Source organism: Schistocerca serialis, chromosome 1, assembly GCF_023864345.2.
Source record: "Schistocerca serialis cubense isolate TAMUIC-IGC-003099 chromosome 1, iqSchSeri2.2, whole genome shotgun sequence".
Classification (NCBI taxonomy): domain Eukaryota; kingdom Metazoa; phylum Arthropoda; class Insecta; order Orthoptera; family Acrididae; genus Schistocerca; species Schistocerca serialis.
In genome coordinates this window covers 778,335,794-778,362,808 of record NC_064638.1, presented here as the reverse complement: position 1 = coordinate 778,362,808, position 27,015 = coordinate 778,335,794, and the positions used below count along the sequence as shown (strand labels likewise).

At 37.8% G+C, this 27,015-nt stretch overlaps 2 protein-coding genes across 4 annotated transcripts in view; one reads left to right on the top strand and one right to left on the bottom strand.

Moving 5' to 3' along the window:
- The window catches only part of LOC126483138 (uncharacterized), a 256,873-nt gene extending 234,437 nt beyond the window's left edge, over positions 1-22,436 (top strand). Inside the window, exons 9-13 of one of the 2 annotated variants that reach the window (XM_050106594.1) lie at positions 3,159-3,341; positions 5,095-5,424; positions 14,575-14,656; positions 15,889-16,077; positions 19,776-19,903. In XM_050106594.1, coding sequence (XP_049962551.1) covers positions 3,159-3,341; positions 5,095-5,424; positions 14,575-14,656; positions 15,889-16,039 — 746 coding nt within the window. In that variant the 3' untranslated portion in view covers positions 16,040-16,077; positions 19,776-19,903. Of the gene's footprint in view, positions 1-3,158; positions 3,342-5,094; positions 5,425-14,574; positions 14,657-15,888; positions 16,078-19,775 lie in introns of both variants that reach the window. The other variant, XM_050106593.1, reaches the window with a different exon arrangement.
- Positions 22,437-22,738: 302 nt separating this feature from the next.
- LOC126483164 (putative serine protease K12H4.7) overlaps positions 22,739-27,015 on the bottom strand; it is a 120,983-nt gene continuing 116,706 nt past the window's right edge. For both annotated transcript variants that reach the window (XM_050106596.1, XM_050106595.1), the window contains exon 9: positions 22,739-23,137. In XM_050106596.1, coding sequence (XP_049962553.1) covers positions 23,028-23,137 — 110 coding nt within the window. In that variant the 3' untranslated portion in view covers positions 22,739-23,027. The remainder of the gene's footprint in view (positions 23,138-27,015) is intronic.

Genomic DNA, 27,015 nt, shown 5'->3' with positions numbered 1-27,015 from the left:
CAAGGGGTGATCAGAAATTGAGGTTACAATCCCATAATTCCTGGAGTTTCATCTGTTATGGAGAAATTAGTAGTGTGCTGTAATTCTGATTGAAGCACTTGGCAACTGTGCGGAGCTTCAGCCACCTGCCACCTACAGCACTAGTTGTAGTAAACACAAATGGCAACTCATTTGGAAAACTGGTCTCATAAAGAATTCTGCTCAGCTACTCAATTTCTATGGACAAAACATGTAACAACTGCTGAAATTTACTGGCAGCTGGTAGAGGTTTATGTAGAGCTATAATGTCTTGTAAGCATGTTGTACAATGGTGTCAAAAGTTTGTGGTTCCTAGAGAAAACGTCACCAACAAGGATCACAGTGGCTGACCCAGCCCAGCATCAACAGATTTGAACACAGCTTGTGTGAAGGAGCTGATTCAGGGCAACAGGAGGATCTCATTATGGAATATGATGGTGAAATTGGGAATGTCATTCAGAAGCATTCATCACATTGTTCACAATATTCTGCAGCACCGGAAAGTTTGTTCCCTGTGGGTTCCACAAAATTTGTCCAACCAACACAAGAGGCTGTAGCACCACACATCAATGTGTTTCATGACACTGCTCCAGAAGTGTAAACCAACATCTTGTGTATGTAGTTTAATAGACAGTAAATGAGTATAGGTGTTCATGTTGGCAATATTTGAAAAAAAATTGTGCCTAATTTTTTAATCAGGTCCCAGAAATAGATACAAATGAAAACAATGTCTCGGCTCTTGTTCAGCTAAGAACAGTCCACAGTGATTATTGAGTCTTAAATAATCATCCAAACTTCTTTTACAATGACCTGAATGTTACCCATGATGACAGTCTTTACTAGTCATGATGTAACAGAATGCCTTTATGCAGTACTTCTTTACAGGTGGTATGATGTAGGCATTGTAATGTGAGGACGTAATGGATGAATCACACTTCTATCAATGTTATAACCAACTGAAACATGCACTACAACCAATAGCTCAGAAACCAATAGCTCAGAATAGCTACACCAGCTGTGCCAGAGTAGTTTATGGATTACCAAAGCTCCAGGGTCCACTAGAACCCCAATCATTTTCTGTACTGAAATTGTGGCTGAGTTAGCCTTTCTTTCAACTGTTATCCGCTGTAGATTTCCAAACAAAAGAACCATGCCCAGCAGTTGGAAGAAATTAGATGACACCAGTCTACAAGGTAGATAGAACTAATCCCAGGACTATCACCCAATATCCTTGACACCCTTACTGTGAGCTCAAACAGAATAAAATATCTTGAGCCCCAGAGTGACCTGACCATGCCAACCAGCATGGCTTCTGAAATTAGTGATCATGTGAAAATCAAATCACAATTTTCTCACACGACATACTGTAAGCCATGCACAAATGCAGTCAAGTAGATGCAGTATTTTCCTCAGTTTCTAAAAACCATTTGATACAGTACCACACCTATGCTTATTATTAAAAATACAATCATATTGAACATAAAGTGAAATTTGTGGCTGGACTGAGGATTCCATGGTAGGGAGACTGTAGCATGTTACCTTGGATAAAGAGCCAACAACACATATAGAAGTAATTTCAGGTGTGCCCCAGAGAAGTGTGTTGGGACCCTTGCTGTTTATGTTGTATATTAATTACCTTTCACACAATATAATTAGTAACCCAGACTTTTCACAGATGATGCAATTGTCTGTAATTAAGAACTGTCTGCAAAAAGCTGCACAAATGATTAGTCAGATCTTAATAGGATTTCAAATTGGTACAAACACTTGTCAACTGATTTTAAATGTTTAGGACTGTAGAACTCAACAAAATGGGAAAAGATACTATATTATGACAACAGTATCAATGTATCACAATGGAATTGGCCAACTGATGCAAACACCTGGGTAGAGGGATTTGAAATGGAATGATCAGACAGGCTCTCTCATGGAAAAGCAGTTAGATTCATTACAATGTCCACAGAGGCATTTAATAGACATTCTTCCCACATTCCACACATAAATGGAAGGGGAAGAAACCCCAATAACTGGTACAATGTGAAGTACCATCTGCCAAGGGTGTCGGTGTAATAGGAAACATGGTAGAAGAGAAGTAGTGTGAGAGTGGTATGAGAAATTTTACAACACAGCTTTTGTGAAGGCCTGACAGCATGTCAGTGCCTTGAGCAAATGTGCCTGTGTCTGGAGATATCCACATCACTTTACAATAGTACACATCATATCCATATCAAATTATCATATTAAGATGGTTCAGTGAATTCCAGAGGGATATCTTAAGTCTCACTTAGTCAGGTTCCTCTCAGAGTATGCCGATGCAGTAGATCCAACTTTAGCAATCATATACAACCACTCACTCGTAGAAAGATCCAAACCAGATTGGAAAGTTGCACAAGTAACACTAATGCTGAAGAAAGGAAACAGGACTATCCACTGAATTACAGACCCATAACACTAATGTTGATTTGTAGTACGATTTTTGAACATGTACTATGTTTGAACATTATAAATTACCACGAAGGAAATGATCTATTGACAAACAGCCAACAAAGATTGGTTGGTTTGGGGGAGGGGATCAAACAGCAGGGTCATCTGTGCCTTCAGATTAGGGAAGGATGGGGAAGAAAATCGGATGTGCCCTTTCAAAGGAACCAACCTGGCATTTGCCTGAAGCTGTTTAGGGAAATCATGGAAAATTGTTTTCTTCACAGCAAGACTTCTTTAATAATGAAAGTTTTTCAAGAATTACTGTTCTTTAGGAGAATATTTGATAACTTCACTAACATTTCATTTCTGACGGATATCCTGACATGTTGCTTATTGACAAGAAGTGTAAGATTATGACTTAAGAACATGTACATCTGCCATTTGTTTCCACTAAGATTTGCTGGAACTTGTCTGCTGTTTTCTCCTTTAAGTCTTTGTGAGTCCTCTAATGTGTGCTGTTATTAGCGGAAGCAATATAAATAGATAAACTAAGAGAAAGAATCTATGGTACCTGTATTTAGAAAGCATTACATGTATACTCTTCTAGAGCGCTATCACATATGGCTGCATTGTAAGTTATTGTGTAAGTTACTCACGATGTGTAGCAAAATAAAGAAATATCATTAATGAGCTTGTTTTTTTTTTTTTTTTGACAGCTATTGAGTGTGAAGAACCACCTTCAATAGAAAATGGACACTACTCTCTCAGCAACAATGCTACCATTGTAGGGACAGTGGTAGAATATCGCTGCATGTCACAACATTTTAAACTTGTTGGACCCAAGCAGATTCAATGCATGTCCAATGGCCTATATGATCAGCCACCTCCAGTATGCAAAGGTAAAGTCTGATTATGTAATAAATCTTATTAAACTGATCAGGATGAGAAAAGACCACACTTTTACACATGTCAATTTATAAAAATGTCAGACAGCTACTAATATGAGACAAACATGAACAAAATCATTTAAGTTATATCCGAAATATCCCTGCCATGACTGCTGGTGAGCTTTGGGTATCACATCACACTGACAATTCCACTTTTGTGCACAATATTTCAGTGACTGGTCAATCAATGAGGTATCTATGAACACACTAAAAATCCCTATGTATTGCAAAGATAAGATTACACTATGTCACCTGCTGAGGCCTCTTTGTGCTCCATACACATAGTGAACACAATGAAACTCCAGTGTGTGGTACCATGGAAAGTATCTTCTACAATTCACAGTAATTTGAAGAGTAAAGGTGTAGATGGATTTACATTAATTCAATGGCTGGATGTACCCCAGGCAGCAAATTTCGAGGTGACCACTCACACCACTTAGCAAAATAGTGACAATTTAAGTGTTCTGCATCAAAATGGAATTGTTAACTCTACTGGCTATCCAAAAACACACAATCTAATAATGAGACTGCATTTTGGTCAGTAAGTAATAAAATAAAGTTGAGTCAGGCACCTGTCTGTCTGAACTTGAGTCTTGATGAAACTATGGGGAAAACTTGAATGAAACTTTGAAATGAGTGTGGAATTGTTGACAGACATGTTAATTAATAACCATTTCCGAATCCCTACTCCCCATGAGTGTTAAAAATTTATAACGTATGAGTAAAGCAAAAGATTAGAAACACAGCAAAGAAAGAGTAAAACATACAGGAATTGGAGAGAAGGAAATTTGTTTCAAAATATAGGTCAAGAGAGGCACAAGGTGCAGAAGAGGGTTTTGAAGAAAAAATACACAGATATACCAAGAATTCCACAATACTGCTAGTAACCAGCTGTTGGCAATTAATATGTCAAGGTGAGAGCTAACTGAAAAGGAATTACTAGGTGTAAATGAAAAACCAAGACAAATGTGTGGTTTTTTTTCATCTTCCTAGTTGATTGGTGACAATCTGAAGACTTCAGGCTACTATAATTTTGTGTTCAGCCACTGCCAGTCTTAGAGATTAAACAATGCTACATGCAGCAGCATTATTTTACCACTTGTCAAATGTTGTGTGTGATTTTACTAATCTATGTTTGGGGTGTTAGTGCTAGAAAAATTAATGAAGCAGTTCCTGTTCCATTGGGGATACTAATTTATAATTCCTTGGAGAGGAAATTGCTTCATTCACTTCTCACAAGTGCTACCTCCATCCCTCTCCACATTAGTGCTCAAGAAAACACTTACTGACCATGTAATACCTTGGAGAACTGGTGTTATTTACTGTAGCATAGTCAGTAATAACATATTACAATGATTAAGACATTCTGGCTGCTGCTCAAATGGGTTTCCTTGGTAAGCCCAAATTTTCATTTCCACCTGAGGAAGACATCTTTAGGAAGGGGAGAGTGTGTCTACCTCCCATGAAACTGTCCTGCACAGATAGACACAAAATGTTGGGTTCATCAAGTAAATACAGATGACAGCAGCATAACAGGCTGGAAAATCTAAATTATTTGTTTGTTGCAACCTCCATAGGTTGCTTAGTTGAAAGATTTAATTTATTTTTATTTAAATATATTATTAAACATAGGTTTAGATTTATTAAGGGGAACTGCATTAATGATGTTTAGAATGCTTCTTTTCTGACATGTATCACACTACAGAAGAAGTGAAGCCCACAAATGCAGTACCTCCAACAAGAGCAACGAAACCACCAGCAAGGACAAGAAATCCAGCAAATGTTGCTCCAACGGCTCGTCCAACTATTTATGGACCAACTGTTATCGGTCCTGTAAGCAGAACAACAGCAGCTGCTATATCTACTAGTGGCTATGAGGTTAACTTGGCCAACACTCCTCAGCCTGATGCTTCACGCCCACAGGACAATGAAGTTCCAGACAGTGTAAATATCAAGAGCAGCTTGCCAGATGCTGACATTGCCCACTCTGTAATTGAGGAGAAACGTGAAACAGTGGGAGCAAGACTTAACCTTGGTAAGTATGCTGTAAGTTTGTTATGGTGTATGGCCATGTTGAGATCTATCACAAAACATATATGAGAAATATATGAGGCATTTGTTAATGAAGCAAACAGGTTTTCTGAAAAAGTTCACAAAAATCAAAATTAACTAAACAAGAATGTTGTTCAACACTTAAACAAGGTGCAATTTCATTAATACATTTATTTCACAAAGATGGAAAAATATCCACTGAACACAAACAACTATTACTATATTTTCAAATTTATGAAACCACTTCCCACACAACACAAGTTTTTGTGATGTTTGTAATCCCAGTATGAAGTATTTGTAATCCTAGTACAAGTATTCATTAACTACATATAAGATTCAATTTTTATCTAACAAATACTCTTTATAACAATACCAGAGAAGGAAAGTTGCTACTCACCATAAAGCAGAGATGCTGAGTTGCGATAGGCACAACAAAAAGATTCACACAATTACAGCTTTCGCCCACTAAGGCCTTTGTCAGCAGTAGACAAACATACACACACGCACACATACACTCATTCAAACAGCACTTCCACATACGTCTGTAGTCTCAGAGAACTGAAACAACACTGCAAGCAGCAACACCAGTGCATGAGGGAAGTGGTGACTGGGTGTGGGTAAGGAGGAGGCTGGGGTGGGGAGCGGGAGGGATAGTATGGCAGGAGTGGCAGACAGTGAAGTGTTGCATTTTAGATAGAGGGCAGGAGAGAAGGTTCGGAGGGGGGAGGGGATAAGTAACGGAAAGGAGAGAAATAAAAAGAAATTAAAAGACTGGGTGTGGTGGTGAAATGGCGGCGATGTAGTGCTGGAATGGGAACAGGACCTACACCATATACTTGTCCATTATTACACAACCCCTGCTCCCAATCCCTTACCTCATGGCTCATACCCCTGTAATAGACCTAGATGCAAAACCTGTCCCATACATCCTCATATCACCACCTACTCCAGTACAGTCACTAACATCACCTATCCCATCAAAGGCAGGGCTACCTGTGAAACCAGTCATGTGATTTACAAGCTAAGCTGCAACCACTGTCTGCATTCTATGTAGGCATGACAATCAACAAGCTGTCTGTCCACATGAACAGCCACCGACAAGCTGTGACCAAAAAACAAGTGGACCACCCACCCTCTTGCTGAACACGCTGCCGAATGTGATCTCCCTCATCTCAATGACTGCTTCACAGCCTGTGCCATATGGATCCTTCCCACCAGCACCAGCTTTTCTGAATTGCGCAGGTGGGAACTTTCCCTGCAATACATCCTATGTTCCCAAAACCCTCCTGGCCTCAACCTTTGTTAGTCACTGTCCTCACCCATACAGCCCCCTCCCTGTTCCCATTCCAGCACTACACAGCCACCATTTCATTGCCACACCCAGTCTTTTAAGTTCTTTTTATTTCTCTCTTTTCTGCTACTTATGCCCTCCCCCCTCCACACCTTCTCCCCTGCCCTCCATCTAAACTGTAACACTTCACTGTCTGCCACTCCCACCATACTATCCCTCCCCTTCCCTGCCCCAGCCTCCTCCTTACCCACACCCAGTTGACACTCCCATCATGCACTGGTGCTGCTGCTTGCACTGTTGTTTCAGTTCTCTGAGACTGCAGACGTGTGTGGAAGTTGCGCTTGCGGTTGCAGTTGCGCGCGCGTGTGTGTGTGTGTGTGTGTGTGTGTGTGTGTGTACTGCTGACAAAGGTCTTAATGGCCGAAAGCTATAATTGTGTGAATCTTTTTGTTATGCCTATCGCGACTCAGCACCTCCGCTATATGGTGAGTAGCAACTTTCCTTCTCTGGTATTGTTACATTCCATCCTGGATTTTCCATTGTTTGAAATACTCTTTATAATGATCTTCTGTTCACCAAATGGAACATTGTACAGTTCAAAGCCTTATGCATGGAAGGATAAGGTTTTTCCCACCAGTAGGCATTTCCATGTCAGGAAATGAGGATGGTAGTTACTGCAAATGGACACTTTGGTGAAATGTGCCAAGAAACATGGCCACAGGATCAATACAGATGCCACTCTCAAGGGAGATGCCAGGAACTACAGTGGACAGTGGTTGGCTGCAAATGTGGTGTAGTTTAATCTGCACTTGAGAGGAATGGGGTGTGGGGTGTTCCCCAAAACTCCTGATTTTTTGGTTAAAAGCCAAGCCTTTCCTCAAAGTCTCTTGAATGCCATTAAATGTTTCATAGAGAGATCCCACTTGTCTCTTTGAAATGCCCTCTGATGCTCTTTGGTAGCTGCAGCTATCCTACAGACCATATGGCACCAGAATATGTCAGGAATAGCCTGAAGAATTCGGTATCGTTGCTTCCTCAGCATTTATAATCATGTGCACTTGTGCACTCCTTCGGTATCCTTCCCTTGACTGCTTTCAAAATTTGGTTTGGAGGCAAAAGCTTGACAGTTGGCTTTCCAAAGGGGCCCATGTGGTTCATGTTCCATTGGTCAGTGGGTCGAGAAAGAGAGTGATAGGAAATATGAAAGTGGTCACATAGAGGTCGCTGTGGATGAACCACTGGGTTAAGGGTGAGAAGCTCAGGATGCACACTATAATATCTACGACTGAGTATGTTTCTTGGGTCATACTGGAATGTGTTGCAGCTCTAGTATGAAGGAGGTGGGCTTCCAGTTTTGAAATTAGCTGCTCTGTTACTTGGTCCCTGTTCGAAGTGGATTGACAGTCTCACAGAAGATAGTGGGTATTGAAGTCCACCAGTAGGAGAAAGGGTGGAGGCAACTGTTCAACTAGCTCTAATGACTCGTGATATGGTATAGATTTGTCTGGGAGTAGATAGATATTATATACTGTTATATGAACTGACTGGCACACATGAACAGCCACAGCTTCTCCAACCCACTTTCAGTCAGCACTAAATTAGTGTCCCTTGATGCCTCAGAATGTATCCTAACAACTGATCCCTTCTTCTTGTCAGGTTGTGCCACAAATTTCTCTTCTCCCCAATTCTAGTGATCTACGCACCCAATCTTCAGCATTCTTCTGAAGCACATATTTCAAAAGCTTCTATTCTCTTCTTGTCTAAACTGTTTATCATTCATGTTTCACTTCTATACATGGCTACATTCATACAAATACGTTCAGAAAAAACTTACTGACACTAAAATCTATATGCAATATTAACAAATTTATCTTTTTCAGAAACGCTTTTCTTGCCATTTCCAGTCTACATTTTATATCCTCTCTACTGTGACCATCATCAATTATTTTGCTGCGCACATATTACTTGGAAGAGTCTCATTTCCTAATCTAATTCCCTCAGCATCATCTGATTTAATTCGACTATATTCCATTATCCTCATTTTGCTTTTGTTGATGTTCATCTTATATCCTCCTTTCAAGACACTGTCCATTCTGTTCAACTGCTCTTCCAAGTCCTTTGCTGTCTTTGACATAATGACAGCGTCATTGCCAAACATCAAACCTCAAAGTTTTTATTTCTTCTCCCTGGACTTTTATTCCTACTCCCAATTTTTCTTTTGTTTCCTTTACTGCTTGCTCAATATACAGATTGAATAACATTGGGGGGATAGGCTACAACCTTGTTTCACTCCCATCACAACCACTGCTTCCTTTCATGTCCCTGAACTCTTATAACTGCCATGTGGTTTCTGTACAAACTGTAAACAGTTTTTCACTTCCGTATTTTACCCCTGCCACCTTTAGAATTTGAAACAGAGTATTTCGATCAGCATTGTCAAAAGCCTTCTCTAAGTCTACAGAAGCTATAAATGTAGGTTTGCCTTTCCTTAACCTATCTTCTATGAGAATTCATATTGTCAGTATTGCCTCGTGTGTACCTACATTTCTCCAGAATCCAAACTGATCTTTCCTGAGGTCAGCTTCTATCAGTTTTTGCATTCTTCTTTAAAGAGTTAGTGTTAGTATTTTGCAGCCATGGCTTATTAAACTGATAGTTCAGTAATTTTCACACCTGTCAGCACCTGTTTCTTTGGAATTGGAATTATTAAATTCTCCTTGAAGTCTGATGGTATTTCACCTGTCTCATATATCTTGCACACAAGATGGAAGAGTTTTGTCATGGATGGATTTTCCAAGGCTATCAGTAGTTATGCCAGAATGTTGTCTGCTACTGGGGCATAGATTTGACTTAGGTCTTTCAGTACTCTGTCAAATTCTTCATGCAGCATCAAACTGCCCATCGCATCTTCATCTAGATCCTCTTCCATTTCCATAATATTGCCCTAAAGTACATCTCCATTATATAGACCCTCTATGCATCCTTCCTCCTTTCTGCTTTCCCTTCTTTGCTTTGGATTGGTTTTACATATGATCTCTTGATATTCATACAGATGGTTCTCTTTTCTCCAAAGGCCTCTTTAATTTTCCTGTAAGCAGCATCTATCTTACCCCTAGTGATATATGCTTCTACATCCTTACATTTGTCCTCTAGTCATTTCTGCTTAGCCATTTTACACCTGTAAATCTCATTATGTACATGTTCGTGTTCCCTTTCACCTGCTTCATTTACTGCATTTTTAAATTTTCTCCTTTCATCAATTAAATTCAATATCTCTTGTGTTACCCAAGCATTTCTACTAGCACTCTTCTTTTTACCTACATGATCCTCTGCTGCCTTCACTATTTCATCTCTCACATTACCCATTCTTCTTCTGCTGTATTCCTTTCACCTGTTCTTGTCAATCGTTCCCTAATGCTCCCTCTAAAATTCTCCACAACTTCTGGTTCTTTCAGTTTATCCAGGTCTCATCCCCTTAAATTCCTAATTTTTTGCAGTTTTTTCAATTTTAATCTACAGTTCATAACCAGTAAATTGTGGTTAGGATGCAGTTTTTCCATCTGTTTGTAGCATTAGGTCCCAATGGAAGATGACACCTCGAATCCTTTTGAGTTTACTATGAGGAGAGACGGTAACTGTTATACCCCCAAGCTTTTCACAGGCTTCAAGTGCCTGTGATTAGTTAGCATCCAACATTCTGACCAAAAAAGATCCATATCTTCTCTCAACAAAAAACAGTGGCTTTGGCATGGAAAAAGTTCTCCATCAGATCTGGTGCTTACCAAGAACTAGGCGAACTGTTAACCTCCCAGGCAGCCATGTTGGCATGGCCACCAGTATGGGTGAGTTTGATCTAATTCACTCCTGATCACCCATGCTGATGCCACTCACTCTGACAGGAGGCTCTCCTTATGGGTGCTAACCTGGCACAGCACAGACTACCTGTCATAGTATCTGTTGCCCAGACTCCTGATGGTCTGGATTATACAGGCGCCTACTCCTCATCATACTTGAGATGGTTACAGCTCAGGCATCATCAGTGTGATCCCTATGTTGTCAGGTAGCTACAATCATGATGGTACACAATGACCTCCCCATGGGTGACTGGCTGCCATGCTGGATTCTGGGTGTAAACATAAATCCACTCTAACAGTGGGTGCAAAACATTACAGTGCATGCTGAATAGATTCTCCACCATGTAAGGTGCCCTTCCTCAAATGGCCCACACTTCTGGGAAATTTAGAAAGGAGCAGGGCAAACTCTAAAAGATTAATGGAAGTAATGAAGCCTAAAAGACTGAGGGAAAGATTGTGAAAGGAGCTAAAACTGATGGGTATCCTGATAATAGCCAAGTCCTCGATGTAAAAGCATCACTAAATACAAAACTCCTTCTGCATCTTATGACAGGAAAGGAATAACCATGGGTCTATTCTAGCCCCGATACCATGGAGAGAGGGGCAGGGGAAGGGGGAGAGGCAAATTCTGGAAACATATTTTGTGCTCTACCTCTAAACATGGTTTTGGAACGACTCAACAGCTTCTTCAGGTGATGGAAAAGTCCATGCATTTCTTGTTCCACATAAAGCAACAAAAATAAATCATTTGGAGATAAATCACATGAATACGGACACTGGGACAAAACTTCAAGCTTTTTCACATCTGATAATCAATTGCTTGCTGTGCGGCAGTTGGCATCGGTATTATGAAAGATAGATACGATCTTTTTGGTTTTCTTCCCTATTTCCCCAATTACTTGTGGCAAACAAATTATTATATACCATTCAGCATTACCTGCTCTTTGATAATTTGTGGTAAGGACATGTTTCAAGCATGGGTTTATAGTCTATACCAATGTCGCAACATGTCCAATGTAACCTTGGTTGGTTTCGGTTTATTTTGGAATACGCCAAATAGTTGACTGCCGCTTGGTTTCCACCTCGTACAACTACACGCAAATTTAGTCTCCTGCTACGATGTTTATACAGACATCACAAGTACTCAATCAAATTTTTTGAGCATTTTTTTGCACCAATTGAGACAAGTCTGTTTTTGAGCTTCAGTCAAACTGCGTGCAATCCCTCAGGAACTGTTACTTTTGACAGCTAAAATTCATGCCAAATTGAATGTACTTCAGTCTTCAATTTTCCAGAGCCTCTATCTCACTGTAAGTCATATGTCGTTCATCTTTAATAATGTTGCGCACAATGCTGAATTTGGCTGACCTTCAGGGACTTCATTGCTGACAGTAACACAATTGCAAAAAATTCTGCAAACAAATTGCAAACAGTCTTTTCTGAATATGACTGATTATCAAAACTTTACCACACCAATTCAAAGCATTCTGAGTTGGGCCTCAACAAAAATTTTGATAGAATATTCAACAAGAACATTCACATGAAATTTCCATTTTTTTCACAACACTACTTATTTGAAAACTCACTGTAAATTAACTATTTTTCCAATTTATGATCTGCAATTTTTTTTAACAATAACAGATGACAAATTTTAAAACAATAGCAATAGGATATCTCAAGGGCTCCATATGGTGGTCATTTACAAAAATTGAAGGGCTACCCTCATTTTTTTTCCAGTCAGCTTTTTTTGTTTGATTTGATTGTTGAAGATTTTGTCCCAGCACACATACATTGTGAAATCACACACTAGTTTTATTTGCAATAATTACACAGATGTTATAAGGTTTCTTAAGGAATGTATTGCAGCATCACCAGGCAATATAGAATGTAAACTTCACACACATGAATATGGAGGATTGTAAGTCTTCTGTAATAGTTCTGCAAAGTTTTAATTAACAAACAAATGCACACTTGTACTTGAATTTTTCACAGTTAAACTATAGCACTTTAGCAAATAATACTATACATAATTATTATGCACTGTATTTGAGAGGAGTAAGATTCAAATTTCCATGCCTCCATCCAGATTCAGAGCACTTCATCCAAAAGATATGAATCCTGGTTTGAGTACTATGGTCTGGCTTTTTGCATAATTCGGAAGAATCCACAACAATAATAGAAGACCATATGTAGTGAACAGTGATTTATTCATCAGTAACATAACTTATTAACCATCAAATTAGGGAAAAGGAGACACATCAAGAATAGGAATACAATTCACTTGCATAAAATTTATAAACAACAAGGTGAACAGCAGTCTAAAGTCAATATTCTTTCATGAGTATAAAGTCAGTTTTACATATTAATGCTAATTATCAATAATTTCTTGGTTAAATAATCAGACCATGCTTCTTGAACTGTTCCAGTGAGTAGAAACATTTCTGTAGCAAGGTCATGCAGCTTCTTTTTCAGTAGTCTTAACTTCATGCTCATCTTTAGCCTAGTGAAGATTTTGATTTGTGTACATTGGGAAGTCTGTTAGTTGAACAGGAAGCAGAAAATTATCTATATTCTTTGTGTTATGCAAATGATCAAAATGAATTTCAATGAATAATTCTGGAATGCTGTATAAAAATAAATGCATAGGGAGGGGACTGGTAAAAGTTCCAGTTTTAAATAAAGGATAAAATGATTTTGTCACTTCAATAGTGTGACAACTTTTTTTACCTATTCCATATTTAGATGGATGGTAGTACGGATCAAAACTTGAAAACAATTACCTGTAAACACCGGCTCTAAAATGCGCATCTTAAGAACTACAAGCACTTGTTCAGTAGAAAAGATGTTTTTCTCAGTAGTGTAGGTGAACAAGCTCTAAGGTATAAATTTTACTGGATATTTTTTCATGTTTTCATCCATACTATCACCTCTCAAAATATGGAATACTTTTTATTTTATTTTATAATGCACTGTAATACTAGAATTGTCCTGTATCTTTGACTGCATGTAAATGCATGAACATTTGTTATCTGCAATTTTGTGGCATAAACATTTAAGAAATGACAAAATCCTTCATAGTATTATTATTACTATTATTAATTACAATGTAAGGCTGCAGCCATCAGCAAACTTTTGAAACTAAGATTATGTTAACCATGAAAAGGCAGCACTGTTTTTGCACATACTATGTGGACCTGAATAGTTTCAGAAATAATGCACTAAGCAAACCATATTTCAAATTTTGAAGTATTAATCCTTTTATCTGTTCAGTTCTCTTTCAACACTCTTTCATACTTTCCTTTTATTTCTTATATTTTTCACTGTTCAAGCCCTCACTCTGTTACATGTATTTCACTTCTGAATTTTTGTGTAGTTAGAGATCTGTAATTTGAATCTTAAATATTGAGCGCCAATGTTTTTTTATTACTTTGTTGTCTTGCATATCTTTCCTGGCTGTCAACAATTTATAACTCTTTACTTGATTCCCTGTTCTTTTGGTTTCTCCTCTGAGTAAGTATGAAAGTAACAGATTCAACACATAGTCCCCTTCCTCCCCATTTGTCTATTTGCTCTATTCTTGACTGTTCTGATTCCATCAATTAGTAAGTATGCACAGAGTAATTTTTTGATTGATTTTCTGTATGGCATTACAAAAAAGAACCTTTACTTATTCGGAGCAATCAAGTGTACATTAACAGAGAGAAGTAACTACAGTTAATTATATCAGATACCTATACTGACATGTAAAACAACTACAAACACGTGTACTTGCTTGACTTGCCAAACAAACAATGTATTTTTTAATTTAAAATACCTCCCTCCACCCCCACCCCCCTCTTACACACACACACACACACACACACACACACACGGAGGGAGACAGACATACAGAGAGAGAGAGAGAGAGAGAGAGAGAGAGAGAGAGAGAGAGAGAGAGAGAGAGAAATTGTAGATAACACAAACTTTTAATTATGTTTTTATTTTACAGGTGCCATAATAGCCCTTGGTGTATTTGGTGGTTTTGTATTTTTAGCAGCAGTTGTTACTACCATAGTCATCCTTGTAAGAAGGTATGGTATTTTCTTTTGAATTACAGCTATTTTGTGTGCTTGAAAATCTTTCATGTTTTCCATACCACATCCTAATTTTCCAACATAATTTTTTTCAGATTTTCTTCCATTTAAAATAAGTAATAATTGCATTACTCTAGCATTATATTCAACATTTCTTTAATCAAAATTAACTCTTTGTTGCTGTTGATATGGCTGTATTTATAAATTATCTTGGTTGGGGCTTTAGTATCTTAATGTCTTAAACTATGGACTCATACTGTCTTTCTTATTACTTATGTCCTCTCGTGAATTATCTCCACTAAACTACAATCTAAGCATACTTTTTATCAAATCACTTAACTTATGAGATTCTGCCATCTTCTGTAGTACTAATACATACCATTTTTCTTTACATTCTTTATAAACAAAATGATGATAAAGCTTGGTGCAGTAAATCACATCTTGTAAACTATAAAGGAATCTGACCACATAACCTTACATTAATTACTATTACTTCTACTTTCCAATGTATTTGACTGTCAATCAGTTTTAAGTGCTTTCTTCATTACAACTTGCTTTCATAAGCTTTGATTGGTTTGTTTTTGTGTTCTGTCTTTTGCATAATGCATATTGACACAAAAGAAACTGGGCACTTGGAATGGAATGGGCAAGTAGGTCAGCTTGCTTTTAACAAGATAATGTGAAATGATACATCTCAACACTAGGTTCGAGCCAGCAACAAAAATATTTTGTTTGCTTACTACATTATTTGCTTCATTTCTGGTCTCCCACATTCTTCTCTTGCTCCCCCTCTCAAAAATTCTAGTATTTTTCTATGTTCCCCATTTTACTCCATGCCAAGACAGAAATGTTATAGTTTCTGTACACTCTTTTGTCTATTGCATTGGTTTCACAGAAAGGAGTTATTTTCCTATTATAAGGGCAATAAAGGCACCCAGTTTCTATTTTGCCTATTTTCTTTGTTTTAATCAGTTTTGTTAAAACAGTGGCAGAATTTCTGTATCCATTTACGAACGTTTTGTTTTCCGCATCTCATCATAGCCATAAGCATGATCATGACTACAATCCAATCCATCATTTCTTTTACTTCATTCTAATTTCAATTTCATTTTGTTAAATATTAAATATAAGAATATTAATTTTTCTAGGATTTTCAAAATCCAATGTCTCCCTGCCTGTCTTATTACCATCACCTACCAACTAACCTTAGGCCCTTATTATTGTTCTAGTGGCAAGAAAAATACTCTCCCTCCTGCACGAACTATGCCGTCTAGATGGTACACACTCCTCGCTCTGCCTTTTCCCGATCAGCAGGTGGGACGACGTGAATTCTCTCGTGGCTATCGCAACCGTGCTGGCTATTTCTCAAACCCAATATAAGTGCAGCAGCTAGCAACTTCTTGTGCCTGTTAAGTGAGGTACAGTACAAGCACTTTTTTCAGCTATTCTGCCTGTCTGCACTTACCCTTTATATTGCACATTTCATGTGCCACTTTTCATTGGTGTAGGCCTTTTTATTGTGGCCGTATATACTAAAAAAGTTCGCTTTCCCACTTTATTTTCGGAAACCCAAATGTTCAGATTCAAAAGTTAGTGCTTAGATTGCTTGGAATCACTTACTACTCACATATCACAAGGACAGCCATTATGAGTGCCTGTCCTGGAATGACGGAAGTTATAGTTTGGTGCACTGTGCTGGGGTGGTCAGGGGGTGGGGTGGGTGGGGGGAGGAGGGGGGAGGATATATAAGGGAGAAGCAGTGGGGTTACAAGGAGGACAGTGTAGAAATATCACAAAAGAATTCACGATTAGCAGTTGTTAAAGTTTGGATAAACTTGTAGTATGTTGCTGAAAGCATAGACAGATAATACTAAGGTCTGAACCCTTTTCTGTATGTAGCACAGTAAAAGAGTGTGTCTTCTCTTTAAAAAAATGGTTTCTTGCTTCCAGAGACATTCTCAATCCACTTTTAATGAGTGGATAATATAGAACACCAACATACCTCGCTAAGGAATAAAAAGGGTTTATTTTCTTATGATTGGTGTGGGGGTGGAGAACATTTTTTTCCAGTCTTGGATGAGCTATGAGGGTGCCAAGAATTTGGCAAGCTTAATTCTTTTGCTTTTATGGATGCTTCACAATTGAATGCTTGTGTTTAGTTATGGGATGACACTTTCTACTCTGTTTTCCTGAATGGAATTACAGAACATGTGGATTTCATCATAAAGATATTACCATTATTTTTTATATTATACTGTGAAAGTAAGACATTCCACAAATAAAATCAGTTGAAGTCCAATTTAATGAACAAAATTCCTGAGTTATTTTAGAAATTGTAGTGGCAGTAACACACAAAAACAACACTCATTGAAAACTTTACTTATTAGCTTTGAAACTTATCAAGGAAAAGAGATTTCACATTACAGAGGAAAAATTAATTGGTCTATTTACCCCTCAGTACCGCTTCTACCAGAAACCTCATATCATATCTGAATTACTGCTGGTTTTATTTTCATGTTACAGAAGTACACTGTCTGCAAAACTATCACTGGCCTATTGCTCTAGTACGCTGGATGTAAGGAAACTTTTCCAGGACACCTTAAAAAAGTTGTGAATGTCTGCACTTAGCTGTATGTCAACTGTGGTTTTTTTCTGGTCATGCCTTTCACACACACACACACACACACTTCAGTCTTCTAAAATGAAAATAAAAATCAATGTCGAAACTACATATGAAGATAAAACATGGTATTCAATATAAAACATATTCCACTGCATGGATGTAGCTTTGTTGAATCCCATTTAATCTTCCTCTTCTTCTTCTTCTTCTTCTTCTTCTTCTTCTTCTTCTTCTTCCACTTTATAGAGTAGGCTTACGGCGTGTTCCATCTTTGCTGAAGCCATCTGTGCCTCCCACTTAGCTGTGTTTGTAATTATATTTTCTGACATGACACACAACAATAAATAAATAAGTAAAGGGCAACAGAGTTTCAACATCCCACTGACAATGAGGTCCTTACACATGGGGTACATTCTTGGGTTGGCTAGGGCTGGAAAAGAGATTTGGAAGTGCCCTTCTGAAAGGACATAGCTTGGCATTTGCCTTAACCCTTTCATGGTTGATGGGTCATATATGTCCCACTAACTTTGAGCGCCAGTTCGAGTGTCGAGATATATGTTACCCAGCTCTGCACGGTGCTGCCGTCTACGGACGGCTGTACTGAACCTGAGAAAAAAATCGGGACTGCACTGCAAAGGCAGGAGTGCTAGTTCTGCAAGGTTCGCAGAAGAGCTTCTGTAAAGTTTGGAAGGTAGGAGACGAGATACTGGCAGAAGTAACACTGTGGGGATGGGGCGTGAGTCGTGCCTGGGTAGATCAGTTGGTAGAGCACTTGCCCGCGAAAGGCAAAGGTCTAGAGTTTGAGTCTCGGTCCGGCACACAGTTTTAATCTGCCAGGAAGTTTCATATCAGCGCACACTCTGCTGCAGAGTGAAAATCTCATTCTGAGAACAAAAGTTGTTTGCACTGCTTGTGGTATACCACTTTGTGCCACACCATGATTTCCAAGTTTCATGGAATGTAAAGTTTTGCAAGTATTGGTCATGTATCATGAAAACTGAAATGTATTGAATATTTTTTACACTCTCTCTACACAAATAAAAAGATTACATGCATATATAATTTGTAGTTATTTTATTCTCCACAAACTCCAGTTTATGGCTAAAAAAAAAATAAAATTACAAAATCAGTCAGTCAGCAGAAAAGGTATCTCGCATTGGTTCATGGGACATATGTGTCCCACTTCATGTTGTGAAAAATGGAGAACTTAAAAAATATTTTGGTGGTGAAAATATAATAACGGGACTGAAAAGAAAACGTTATCACCTTAATATTTTCAAAATCTGTAAAAAATGAATTTTATCCATGAAAGGGTTAAGCAATAAATGGAAGCCATAGAAAACCTACATTTTCATGACTGGATGAGGACTTGAACCACACTTCTTCCAACTATGAGCATAGTATATATGAAGATAGTAACTGCTCTCAAAAGAACAGATACCATTGATGACCATGCAGCTTCTCTAGAATAAATGATAATTAATTGAAACCCTCAGCTACTGACAGGTGTTGTTGATATACCTTGATGGGGTCAGCTGAAAATGACTCGAACCCGGGATCTCCTGCTTACATGGCAGACGCTCTATCCATCTGAACCACCGAGGACACAGATGAATAAAGAGACTGCAGGGACTTATCCCTTGCACACTTCCCGTGAGACCCACATTCCCAACTGTCCACAATCTACATACATAATGCACCTAATAGATATTTGCCCATCCACTCATTACTCATGCACACTAAGGTGACGATACCTGTAAGAGTTCAGGCAACCTGTGCGCATTCACACAGACAAAGGTCAATGGCTGAGTAGCCTTTAACTATATATGAAGTTAGTAGTAACTGCTCTCGAAAGAACAGATGTGGGTCTCATGGGAAGCGCGCAAGAGATAAGTCCCTGCAGTCGTGCTATTCATCTGTGTCCTCGGTGGCTCAGATGGATAGAGCGTCTGCCATGTAAGCAAGAGATCCTGGGCTTGAATCCTGGTCAGGGCACACATTTTTAGCTGTCCCCATTGAGGTATATCAACACCTGTTGGCAGCTGAGGGTTTCAATTAATTATAATTTACGAGTATAGCACCTTAACAACTGCCACACTTCCCCCAGTATGACATACCATGAACTGTTGCAAATCCCTGCTGGTCAACAAGTCCTCTGCATAATGAGTGCTTGAAAATAACCACTTATATTTAAAGTAGACAAAAAGTTACTTTGGCCACAGTAATACAAGATATAAGTATCAACTGCTATAACTGTTTTGTCTATAAATACTAAAACAAATTTTGGGCCCAATCAGACACTGAAATTTATTTCATCTTCAATCAGGTGGTGTGTAATTAGAACACTACCTACTCGTAAGCTTTCCAAATAACACTAGTTGTGACTTTCATGCACTTAAGATTTGTAAAATATGAATTTTTGACGTAATTTTTTAAAAAATATCTCCATTACCAATAATATATGAGATACTTATCTGTGACTATTTATTTACATAGGAGCCACAGTACTAAACATTATCGACATAGAGCCTCACCTGATTGCAACACAGTAGCATCATTTGACTCGTCAGGCTCAGAGAGTCGTGGTGGGCTCAATCGTTACTATCGCCAAGCGTGGGAAAATCTGCATCAAACAGCAGCTGGGCACGATCCACTGAGGCGCAAAGAAACATTGGATGAGCCAACTGGTTACCGGGAAGGTCTACGTGATGGCAGTGAACTAGTTGTAACTGATGTGGCTCCAAAACCTTCAGCCGTAGCTGCTGCAGCTGCTGAGAAGAGACGACATCACCACCATCACCACCACCACAGGCCACGGTACTGAGCCTATCATCCTGGCACAGGGAGCCTCTTCAGTGGAGCTCCTAGCTGCCATGCTCAATCAGTATATTTTGCAATAGAAGATTTACCATTTTCTTCTGTTACAAATGTGTGGATGCACTGATATAAGCATCTTTAAACATTTCTGCTGAACTGGAGGAGAATCATCTTCGTATCAGCTACTTGCTCTTATGTCCCAGTCACATAACTGAATACAGCAGTAGCTGAAGTGACAACGTTCCAAGTAAATACATCCGCTGGAGTGGTTTCCACCTTTTGATCTACATGTATTTACTGTTACGCAGTAATATTTTTCAAACAGGTAGTTTTATGTCTGAGAAAGCTTAATGCACAAATCAAGAGAAAATTAATTTATTTGGAGTGTTTGGTAAAGTCCTCTCTTCTACACAACTGCTTTATTATAATAAACCGATTTATGTACTATAAACAAAGTTAAGTCAAACTTAACAATATTGAGTCTCACATGCCAGCTGGTGAAACTGTACAGTATTATCAAGATCACTGAATACCTTTAGATGTCTATTATATCTATGTGAAGATGCACAAGTGAAAAAGTGAATATAAACGTAGTATATAAACAGAGGACTCCTGACTTAAAGTTTACCAGACCTAGGTAGAAAGAAATGTATTTTATTTTTGTTGATTAATCCAAATGTTATTTACTTCTGAATAGACTGTGTTACCTTGTATAGTACTGCTTTATAATTCATCTGTAAAATGTGATACGTTCACGAACAGATGTCAGCTGTAAGTTTTGTTCTTGATCACACAAATCCTACACCAAGGCAGAAACTATGTAACAATATGAAGCCTTGAGCTTTCTCCTCTAAGTGAATATGTTTTTTGTCTTTGCCATTTCTGCATGCAAAATGAATTTGTACCCAAAACTTTATTTATGTGCCAGAGCTAACAGCATATAAAATGTAACATTACTTTTACCAACAGAAATAATTTTGACAATCACGATGAACTCTTCTTGTGTCAGTATAGTCTTCTTATGAAACTGAGTTAATTTATAGAATATACCTGGAAATGTGTGTACACTGTGTGCCTTATAATTTTGGGAACACAAGTAGCAGTACTGATAACACACCATATTTCCTTTCAGACTGCATTTAACACACTGTGTGCAGACTCATTTTTGGTAACATTAAGTTAGTACCACAAACACCTTTTGTATTATTCTTAAAATACTATTATGGATCACAGTGCTATCTTAATTAGCATCTCCCCCTTGTGAAACCACTTTCTACTGTCATTTAGGCATCACACAGACAATGCAGAATTAAGTACACTTCACAACAGGAAAGAATACGCCACAGTATTATTGTTAAATGTAACTCAAATGCTATTACTGTTAGCTATGACAATGTGCCATCCAAAATCTGTGTGCATATTAACCAAAAGTAAGCTCAACCGGATATCAATTTCCTATAGTACAATGATACAAAACTTTTTCTATTAATGATTCCCTTGGCCTTTCCTTGTAATGTTTACAACTAGTTCATGACTAAAAATTAAGGAATGGCCGACGAGACTCATAACTGTTTCCCATGAGTTGTTTTTATGGATGCAGCTTTATGGCTAATATGGTTTGTAGAGAAGCTGGTATGACAATACAGTTAAAAGATTGACCACTTGTGATTTATCAATGCCTGTTACAAGATCCATACTATAAATATACTGTATAAAGTGTTTATATGCTGAAATATACTACCAGGTCTTTATAAGATGATCCAGTGCAATTCATGTAGTTCATTCCATTTTGTGTAACTTTATGGTTTCAATCAATACGTTACTGATGTAGCTTCAAATGAGGACTGGTTAAATATGAGCAAAAAATATACTAGTACATACCATTTGATCATCTACAATCTTTTCTTATGTGCTGTGAACCAAATATTTTTAATGATCTCTGAAAATTTGGTTTCCACAAACTTTTTTACCGTAATTATTTTATGGTCAAAACTTAAGTCTTCTTTTTTAAGCACCAACAAACAAAATGAACACAAAGCATCATTTTAAAGATTTTTTTTTTTACTTTATTGTACAGTATTCAATTGTTTCTTGTACATTATAATCCACTGGTATGATACAGACCATAAAGCATTACTAAGTGAAAATAGTTCTTTCAAAAATACTTAATCCTGTTGGTAGTTGTATTTATCATCTTAACTGTCAAAACTTTATTATAAATTATTTGTATCTCTCATGAAATCAAATAGAATTATGTATAAAATAGTCAAATATTAAAATAAATGAGTACTTATTAGAAGCACAAGTGTATGCCAACACCCCCCCCCCCCCCCCACACACACACAGGGGGAGGTGGGGGGAGGGGGAGGGGGGGAGAGAGAGAGAGAGAGAGAGAGAGACAGAGAGAGAGAGAGAGAGAGAGAGAGAGAGAGAGAGACCTGGGCAGGTGGGGGCAGGGAGCAATAAAAATTAAATAATTATAGTTTTTCTTATTACTTTAATATGAATCCATATACATACGTAAATCACTGTCACAACCTGCATCTGGTAGTTTAACACCAATTTTTTTTTTTTTTTTCAGTGATTCATAGTATATTATTTCATTCTTTCCATTAATGGAATCTGAGGAAATTATCTTTGGCTTAAAAGAACATGCAGATTATTTATTGACTTCAAATATCAAAATATCACAGCTCTGTCTTTGCAGACAAGTAACAGAGAGCATGCAGGCAATGGACAATGAATGCCATGCACCAAGAATCTATGCAGTCTAATTCTCCAGAATAAAAAGAAAAAAAAAAGTTTGCCAAAATAATTACAAAAGCTTTTTTCATCCATAGTCTAAGCATTCACTTTTACTGCAGATGCTCCACAAGAATTATGTACAACCAGAAGCCATTTACCAAATGTTCTTCAACCAGTTATTCAATCCTACTGCAGCAGCCACTTGCCTATGAGATTTCCAACCTTCTTCCTTGCTGCTATAAGCTGCGGAGGATCATTTGGGGCACTGGGGTACATATTTGCACAATGTGCAGTTCCTGCAATGACATTTTGCACATGAGAATGACAGCAAAATCTATTATAGTAAATCTAGAGAGACTGTTTATGTGGTAGGTAGATAAACAAGCAATTTCTACACTTTGAAGTAATATGCAATATGATGCGCATACTGCACAAATAAGGCTGGCACAGTTTGAAGTTTTCAGAAAGTATTCATTCCTTCTTTTAAGAAATAAGAGGAAAAAGGAAAAGAAAGGATCTAGACGGTTGGAGACATAGCAAAAATGAGAATTAGCTCTAGTCTATGATTAACAAGTGTCCTAACTGGACTAGCATTTTCTTCACTGTCTCCTCAGTCTTTGGACATTTTCCCCCTAACCTCCTCCTCCTCAATTTCTTGACACAGAATCTCCAATAACACTCAAAATGAATATTTCACCTTCCTTAAAGATCAGACAATAATTTTAGCAGCGAAAGTCTCATCTGGTTACTCACTTTAGAAAAGGCTATGAAAATTACATCATCTTTTTTGAAGTTTATTTAATATGTTACTGGAGGAAAATTAAAAATGATCCTTGTTAAAATTAATTTGATCACCCCAAAAAACTAGAAGCAGATATAAACTTTAAAATAATGACTTAAGTTTGGATATGTTTTTTCATGGCAATATCGTGTATATAACGGAAGCAATAAGTAGGAACCTGAAAAATTTAGATGTGCAAATTCTGCCTCAAAATGTAAAAAGTGAATTTATGCAATAAATGTTGTACCACAGCAAACTGTATCCAGCTGAACTATTTTGCCGCAGATAGTTTGAAACAACTTTATTTTCTGCATAGAGGTATTGAAACAGTAACCAATTTTCAGTTACTCGTGTTGCACAACACCTACCAAAGCACAATTTGGAAAGAAAATCTGTTAAGAATGTGTGCCCAAAATAAAGAGTGCACACAACATACTAGTGTGGTTGGTAATTGCACACTTGTGCCACATCAAAAAATGGGCAGTTGAATGGTCTACATAAGATACATGGCACATATGTCAACGTAGGGCTTAACATCTTACAAGGAGATGTCTGCAGTGGTGGGATTGACTTTTTAAAAACCATCTATACAATTATATTGGTTAAGATCTCAGGCATTACACACTGCACCAATTCACCCTAGTGGGCCCTCGTTTCCGAGTAACTGATGAAAAAAAAAAAATTCATAATTTTGTGTTGCACTCAATAGCATTAAAAAATTTGTGCTACAGAATGTGGCTGTGTGGTGTAATGCTCAATATAATAGCTTCACATGCAGTAAGTTCTTTTTTTTTTTTAATTTTTAAATCTTTACTGAAGTTACTTTGATCATCATTTTTATTCAGGTAACTGATTAAAATGTAATTTTTATTTCCATTTTTTTTTGTCACATAATTTTAATCATAGTACCAACATCATCATTTTCTCTCATTTTTCTTCCTACTGTTCTTCTTCCACTTGAAATCTTTGTTCTTGTGCTTTTAATTAACTTTATGTATTCATTTTGATTAAATTTCTTTTATCACCCTGTTTTTTATGTCTACATACTGCATTTATTATCTACTTCTTATTTTGCTTGAATTTCATTTTACTTATAAACCCTTCTTTTACTTAAATCTTCATCTGCATTATTCTGTCCATAATGCAACAGGTATTTAGGTTATGTTTGTATGATGATTAATGTGCAAAATTGGATATCTGGTAATGAAAAATACATTTTTTACACCATTGCACAGTCAAAATAAATATATTATTTCATCTGTTGTTTTTTACTCAATAAATCAGAATTTTCAAATAACTGAACATTATAATGGATAAATACGATTAAATTCATATTCACAAAAATTTCGATCAGAAAAAGAATGATGTAAAGAAAAAGATAACAAATGAAAAAGTTGATAAGGTGAATAAAATGATGTCAGAAAGGAGTAGAAATAAAAAAATACATTTAAACCAAACAATAGAATAAAAATAATCATTAAAGTTATTTTGATAAAGATTTAAGAATAATCAAATTAACTGCTCCTGACTAGGTTCAAAGCCATAACCACAACCTCCTGTGTGTGAAACTATTATCCTATCCACTACACCACACAACCAATCAATGTAATCCAACTTTTTTTAACATTATTGAGCCTCATGCAAAATTATAATATTTTTTTTTGTCAGTTACTTGCAAATGAGGGCCCACCAGGGTAATGGGTTGCAGGGTGGGATATCTGGGATCTTAACCCACATCTCCATAAATTTGGTTTCAAAAATCAATCTCATTGCTTGGGACCTCTCCTTGTTATAACAGAGAAATGCGTACATTTGTCTGCTAGCTGAAGTTTGCACTATGAGAAATTGTGGACACTAAAATGCGTCAGTTTTAGGTGCATGGTGTTTTGAACTACGGTTGCAGAAGATACCTGTATGAGTCGGGCCTCAACAACCATATTTACAAAGGTGCCAATCTCAGCAAGCATCTGCCCAGTAGCCCTTATAAAATGTTTTATGCAGTCCACTTTGCTTTTCTTTGTGTGTCATTCATTATTTTCTTTTCTTATTTTGAAATGAAGGATAAGGTTAACACTGGTCTATTATGGGGTTCAAATTCAATTCTCGTGTTGGCAGGAGACAATCCATGCGTCAGTTCTGTTTTCTCAAAAAAACAGGCTGGCTGAACTACAAGATCAATGTGGGGCTAGTTCCCCTTGCACTGCTCCTCAACTACTGGCCATTTGCAGCTCTCATCTGTTTACACTTGTGGCCACCAGCTATGCTACGGTGTTCATACTTTGGCGACAATGCTGAGTATCTTCCTATAAAGTGTGAATAGAGTTATTTTTGGTTCTACATCCACTTTAAGTATCTCTTCAGTACCATCTGTAATGTTAATCAAGTACGTATCGTATGTCCCATGTACCTGATGAGGTTTGAACCCACAACCACAACCCCCTACATGTGAAACTGTTACCCTATCCACTACACCACACAACCAGTTAATGTAACACAACTCTTTTTAGCATTATTGACCATCACGCAAAATTCCAAAATACTTTTCGTCAATTACTTGCACATGAGGGCCCACCAGGGTGAATGGCTGCAATGCGTGATACCTGGGATCTTAACCTACATCTCCATAAATTTAGCTTCAAAAAGTTGATCCCATTCTAGGGACCTCTCCTTGCTATAAAAGAGTTGATACTGTGAGAAATTGTGGACACTATAACATGTGCATTTTTGTGTATTTATCAGAAACAGTTCCATGTTTTAGTAATTGTGTAGTACGTAGTACCACTGCAGCTTGCATTGCAACAGGTGTTTGTTTTGGGTTGAAAGCCACTTATACAGTTGTAGGATCCTTCAGATGAGTTGCAGCTTCTGCCGTCTTTAATATGTCACTGTGATTGTTGAGTTCAGATCTGAGCTGAGGTGGTGATCATTTGCTCACAGGTCCAGGCATTGCTGGCTTCCGTCACACAGATTGAGGCTGTTGTCAATGGGCATCACTGTGGGGGGGTTGGCTGTGGGGATCTAAAGGACGTTCACCACATCCCACATGCCCCGTGAGTGGTACACCACTGTGGTTGCCTCAGGTATTGTCCACACTGAGGCTGACCCCTTACCTGTAGTTGTGTGGGAGGTCATTCCAAGGTGTAGCGGGCAGCAAAGGGCCTGCCTGGTTCATCTGATGGATAGGTTTCAGATGCTATTTGCGTCTAATAAACATTCTGAGCCAATGCAGTCACTTACTATGTTTCAGGGGAAGCCTCTCAGCCTGCAAGATACGGGCAGTCACAGACAGTGGAATTACTGGTATTTGTAAGCACCAATGTTAGGTGTGTCATGGGGGGCCTGTTAGCGATACAGCTGCCAAGGAAGGAAAGGGACCCAATGTGCACTCTGTGT